The sequence below is a fragment of the Colossoma macropomum genome, unplaced genomic scaffold (genome assembly GCF_904425465.1).
Source record: "Colossoma macropomum unplaced genomic scaffold, Colossoma_macropomum, whole genome shotgun sequence".
NCBI lineage: Eukaryota > Metazoa > Chordata > Actinopteri > Characiformes > Serrasalmidae > Colossoma > Colossoma macropomum.
The window spans coordinates 9,425,328-9,431,959 of record NW_023494786.1 but is presented as its reverse complement, the minus strand read 5'-3'; the positions used below and the strand labels follow the sequence as shown (position 1 = coordinate 9,431,959).

Genomic DNA, 6,632 nt, shown 5'->3' with positions numbered 1-6,632 from the left:
GCCATAGTTTCACTTTTACATGACCATTTCTCATCCTTGCTTTATCCCTCATAATTAAACAGGCTGTTTGTCTTACTGTGCCTTTTAGGCTGATATTTGTAAATGATTGTCCTGTGGTGGGCCTCATTCAAAAAGCAGACTGGGCCGAAACGTTGCTTCTAATTTCAGAGTGAATGGGCAGGGCTAAACTGCTGTAGGCTCAATAGGTGAATATATGTAAGTGTTTTGGCTATGGTGAACCAAAATGGGCGCTCACATACTACATCCAGGCCTTTTATTTCAAAACAGTAAGAAAAAATCAGTTTTCCTTGTAACAAACCATTGTTGTAAACGAGATGTGTGAGCAGGAAGAAAGTTTAAAGAACCTCTACATAATCTAAAGGTGCTGTACCAGCTCTAGCTATACATCCAAGCCAAGAACTAATTTGAAACCTTTATTTTTAAGAGTGTAAACTAATGTTTGAGGTATATTATTAACCTATTATCTATATATTCACATGTTCAATTTTACACCCATATCTCATGGGTAATAATGATTTCAAAAAGCATTCTAGACTAAAACACTCCATCCTTCCGACTTCAAAATGAATGCGTGGAGTTAAACTACAATATGCTGAATAGTTAGATATCTAGTGAAGCACTGCGATAGAGTGTGTTGGGAGTTCTTTTCATTTTAGTTGAATGCAAGCGTGTGTTGTCTGTTTGGCTTTGTTGTCTCATTGACTAAAATGCCCATGCTGGTTTTTTGTGACTGCTGGAAATTAGTCAAGGGACTAAAACTGAGAATTTTATTTATTTCCTGGGTCTGGATGATGCTCACATCAGTAAAACAAGAACTGGTGCTTACCTGGAGAAGGCTGTGCCACTCATCTGTAGCAAACTCACTCTCTAAACCAACAGAAGCATCATGCAACTTCAGTGGTCCAAAAGATCTTAGTCACACCTCTGTCTTTGGAGATGGTCATCTCATAGACCTCCAGATCTCACGAACTTGTGCCTTAGAACAAGACATTCCGACCCGTCATTCTTAGCTGCCCCCGTGTTTGAAAACATCACGCTGTACTTTTGCAGAGTGTTCTAATAGCCCGCCAGTGTCATCTGTTGTTTTTGAGAGAAAGAGATGACTCAGTGTGCAGTAACAGTTTCTGGGTACAGGGAGGTGTTAGGCTCATCGCTGACAGGCAGGAGATGAGAGGAAATATTACTTCTATTGGTGTTGTTTGCCTTGAGGGTGAACTGTGTTTTACTTAACCTCTTCTAAAAAGATTAGATTTCTAAAAATCAACATTACTGTGAAGCATCTTGCTGAAAATCTCTGAACTTAACCTAATGTCATGTTGCTGAAGGTCATTTTTCATAGCCAGTCAAATTACACGATAGTTCTCCTTTGATGCAAACACCAAACAGTTGGCTTACCGACTAATGACTGTAAGTCGGAACACATTCATGGATTCCAGGTCCTGCGTGGGTGCCAGAGATGTTTTTACCAAAGAATAGGAGTCTTGCTTTCTCTGTCCAGAATTCAGGCATAAAAATAGTTCATGGATTGAGCTGAAATACCATCGTACATAGCTGAGAAAATAAAATGGACTGAAAAGTGTCCAGAAGTTCCTAGTTAAAGCCCTATATAAGTGTTTAGTTTCACTGATTAAAGCCTTTTTCATGGCATGGAGCTCATTCTTGTATGAAAATTGTCACCACAGATTTCAGGTAGGCCTCTGTAAATAATGGTAAGACTAAAATTCTGACTCATCGTGTGTTTGATCGTTGAATGGCACGATGATCATTTGGATTTGGCAGCATCAGTCTGAGGATGTCTGAAGATATAATTATGTATGTTGCCCATCAAAGTGATATCTGCCATCGTTCTTTGTTGTGGCAGCTTGAGGGTGTATGTTAACTGCCACAACATGTCACAAAGTTGAGTTGTGTTTGGGCCCAGCAGTGGCATGGCTGATAGCTGGTTTCTATTCACATGTCAAACCACGGCTGTCATGGAATAACTTCAACAAGCTAGGCATGCATTTAAAATTGTATCTTCATTTAGATGCACATTTTAGATGCTAATAAAAGCTTGGTTGAGAAAACAAGCCGTATAAGGTTTTATCTGCCATGTCTTTAAGTGTATTCCTCAATCTTGAAGAAAGGTCCATTTTTGGTCCCTTTTCAGACACCATTTCCCAGAGCGATCTTTCATTTTCTTTATTTTGGAAGTTCATATCCGGTTTGTTTCATGGCTGACTCACTCCGTCTCTTGTCCTCGTCTTCTCCGTCCCATGTCGCCTCCCAAAAGTGGAGCACGATGGTTTTGTTTCACACAGAGAGAGCCCTCAATTACGTCGACCTCTCACGGCAGACACAAAGTCAATGCGGGGAAGAAAAAGAGCGAGAGACTGCAGAGAGAGTGAAATGGTTAGATAGCCAGAGAGTCAGTTTTACCCTGGGGGCAGGTGGTGGAAGGGGGGGCAGATCAGTGAAGTGGCTGATGATGTTGCAGTCAGCACCTGCTTAGTAGATTGCTTTGGAATGAAGTCATGGTGTGTGGAGAGGGTCTATTCATCAGCATGCTGCATTAAGCATGTGTAAAGATTTACTTAGTTTTGTTTCAAAACAGCATTTATTTGGTTTCCCAAGAAGTTTGTAGATAAAAGCTGAAAAGCCACTGAGCACCAAATGTGTATGGTGTATATATAACTGAAAAATGAGACACTCACAAATATACAACCAACATTAGTTCAAGACTTCAGCAGACATCAACCATAAAAAAAAGACGACACTTAAGCAGGTTAAAGTTATAGCTACATCATAATATAGTGTAAATAAGAGAAAGAAAAAGTAAACAGATACAGCCACACAGGAACCACTAAATCACTTCTAAGGGTCTACATATATATATATATATATAGTGTACGTGCAAGCACTTTATACGTGTATATATATATATATATGTATACGTATAAAGTGCTTGCACGTACACTATATGTCCAAACATCTCCACAGGCAAAGACAGTAAAATGAGTCATACCAAAGAGCTCAATTACTTTAAACATGCCACTGTTATAGGATGCGAGCCACCTTTGCCAGTTTGTGAAATTTATGTCCTGCTAGATCTGCTCTGTCAACTGTGAGCATTATTATTATGAAATGGAAGCATCTAGGGCCAACACCAGCTCAGCCGTGAGCAGTAGACCACGCAAACTCACAGAGCAGGGCCGCCGACTGCTGAAGCACCTAACACGTAAAAATTGCTTGTCCTCTGTTGCGTAACTCACTACAGAGTTCCAAACTGCCTGTGGAAGCAACATCAGCACAAAAACTGGGCATCGTGAGCTTCATGAAATGGGTTATGATGGCTGAGCAGCTGCACACAAGCCTTACATCAATAGGCGCAATGCCAAGCGTTGGCTGCAGTGTCATAAAGCACGCTGCCACTGGACTCTGGAGCAGTGGAAACGTGTTCTCTGGAGTGATGAATTATGTTTCACTATCTGGAAGTCTGATGGATTAATTTGGGCTGGTGGATGCCAGGAGAAGACTACCTACAGGAATGCTTAGTGCCAACAGTAAAGTTTGGTGGAGGAGGGATAATGGTCTGGGGCTGTTTTTCAGGGTTTGGACTCCCCTTAGTTTCATTGAAGAGTAATGTTAATGCAACAACATATGTAGACATATTTATGACAAATATATTTTCTGGCTTTCTGAGAATAGTTTCGGGAAGACCCTTTCCTGTTCCAGCATGACTATGGCCCTGTGCACAAAGCAAGGTCCATAAAGACATGGTATGATGATTTTGGTGTGTAGGAACTCCAGTGGCCTGCACAGAGCCCTGAGCTCAACCCCACTGAAGATTTTTGAAATGAATTGGACCATCGATTGCAGGCTTGTCCTTCTCGTCCAACAGCAGTGTCTGACCTCACAAACGTTCCTTTGACTGAATGGACGCAAATTACCACAGACACACTCCAGAATCCAAATTCAAAGCCTTCTCAGAAGACTGGAGCCTGTAATAGCCACAAAGGAAGGGCCAAATCTCATGGTTTAGGTGTGATGGTCAGGTGTTCACATGTGTAAAAATAAATAGCATAAAATGTAGTTACAATATTCATCTATTTCTCTGCATAATTTGTTAGCCCCATTTTGCACACAGTAACAGTGGTGAGGACCTCCAGTGGACCTCCACAGAGCAGGCATTATTTGGTGGATCATTCCCAGCACTGCGGTGACACTGATGTGACGGTGATGTGTTAGTGTGTGTTCTGCTGGGAAAAGTGGATCAGACACAGCAGTGCTGCTGGAGTGTCCACTCACTGTCCACTCTATTAGTCATGCCGACCTTCTCGATCCACCTTGCAGATGTAAAGTTAGACAGATCATCTGTTGCTGCACAGTTTGTGTTAGTCATCCTCTAGTCCTTCATCAGCGGTCAGTTTCAGATCACAGGACACTGTTGGCTGGATATTTTTGAATGGCAGGCTGTTCTCAGTCCAGAAGTTACACTGACTTGTTTAAAAACTCCAGTAACACTGCTGTGTGTGATCCACACCTTGCAGCACACACACCCACTACCATGTAAACATCACTGCAGTGCTGAGAATGATCCAGACCACCCAAACAATACCTACTCAGTGCTGGTCTGGTGAGGGTTCTGACCACTGACCGAGGGAGAGTAATCATAAATTGAATGTTTATACTGAATCAGTGATCTAACAGAACTGTAACAGCATAACAGTTCTGATGACACTGAAACAGTGTCTGGGATGCTAAAGCACACAAAGCAGCTTGAATGTAAATGCTCCCTACTAAACTGTAAAACTGAGCAGTTCTTAGTACAGTGATTTTGCATGACTTAAAATAATCAATATGTCCATATTGCAGCGTGAAACATCAGAACTATCTCTATAAGTGTAAACTGCTTAGCGAACAACAGCAATTTAGACAATATAAGGTGCTTTAATTCATGGTTGCATGATATAGTTTAAATAGCTTGTTGCAGTTTCACAGAATGAATATTACAGTTTAATGATGTTTTTAAAGTTTCATGATAATTTTCAAACGTGATGTTTTGCCATACAGCAGGGTAATAATGCACATAATTTTTGAATGTATTAGTGTATGATAGATTTTAAAGTTAAAATTTTATATGAAGTAAAAAAAATAAACAAAATGGATATTATTAAATCGGGCACGTCAAAGATGCGAGTCACGTTTGTGAAACGAATCTGTTAAATGAATCGTTATGTTTTGAACCCTGTGAGAGAGGCTTTTTCTCAAAAGTGTCAGGTAGGCAGAAGTCACAGTGTTTTTCAACGGCAGTTACAAGATGTTTCCAAAGATGTAGCGGCTTTTTTAAGATAGATGATGCAGAAGAATACAAGTTAATAGTGCAGTAGTACCTAGCTGGTGGTTTGAGTTTATTCGGGTTGATGGGTGTAATATTTATCAGAGCGCTGTCACTTTAAGCTTTGTTTAACGCTGTGAGAAGTTGTGCGCGATTCGGCTTGGCAGACGAGCAGGAGCGTATTATATATTTATTTTTTCCCCGCCCGTTTTCGGACAATTCGCGCCTCCTGCGCCCGGATTGGCTGGTGGAATACCGCGTCTGCGCGCGAGCATGACATATCGGACAATCTTGGCGCAGGCGAAGGCGGGATTTTATTAAGTGTAGCCAATCCTGGCACGAGGGGCGGGGCTTGTCGGAATACAGGCGGGAAAAAACTCAACGCTGCTCGAGCGGTTTTCGTTTAAACGCGCGGAGTGAGACGGCTGGAGCAACGGCCGTTTGGCGGCGAGTGGTTGTGTTCGTTGTTTGACAGAGCCCACCTCAGTCTAAAAACGATACGTTTGAGGTAAAAATGGACCAAAAAGTCCAGCAACATGAAACGAGAGTCGTCATCTTACCTCATTTCTGACTCCATATCCAGCCCAGAGCCGACACGGAGCGCCTCGTCATTCGGATGCTGAGAGTTTGAGTGCTGAAGTGACCGTTATGCTCGTTAGCACAGCTCGAGTGAGGCGTAGGCTGCTCTGTCACACGAAGTTGACTAGACCGTCTTCATAACTATGTGACTTTAAGATGAAAGCGACTCTTCGACCTCATAATTCTGAAACCGCCACCCCAGCGTCTCACTTCTGCCAAAAAATATTTGAAAAATCTTCGAGGCACGCTTGACAATGACGCTGGGTGCCGGAAAGACCTTACTGCTGTTGTTCGTTCAGATCTGCGTTTCCACAGGTAAGTTCTAAAGGAAAGACACTGAGACAAACAAAGTAAAATTTGATGTGTTATTGATTTGAAGCTAACTAACTGAATTCACTTGGGGAATTTCTTAAGCTGTTTATTTTCATTTTATTGCACAAACGAACAAGGAAATAGTGTAATAGCCATTATTCAGCACACTACAACCATTTTCAATGAATAACCAAACACCAACGTAGGCCGGTACAGAAACAATTGGAAGGGCGTGTGGACTCTATGCATTAACCATGCTGAAAAAAAAAAAACATAAATACTATTAAGTGTTTTTGTTGGTTCCTGATGATTTTGTAATGTGTTTTGGCTTTTTTGATGGGTTGGTAGTGTAAAAGATCCTAATGGTTTAACAGGTGATCTGTGGCTGATTCTAAGTGCTTGA

General features: G+C 41.5%; 1 protein-coding gene across 1 annotated transcript in view; it reads left to right on the top strand.

Moving 5' to 3' along the window:
* The first annotated feature begins 5,767 nt into the window (after positions 1–5,767).
* zgc:77784 (uncharacterized protein LOC402947 homolog) overlaps positions 5,768–6,632 on the top strand; it is a 48,511-nt gene continuing 47,646 nt past the window's right edge. Inside the window, exon 1 of the mRNA XM_036560426.1 lies at positions 5,768–6,232. Coding sequence (XP_036416319.1) covers positions 6,172–6,232 — 61 coding nt within the window. The 5' untranslated portion in view covers positions 5,768–6,171. The remainder of the gene's footprint in view (positions 6,233–6,632) is intronic.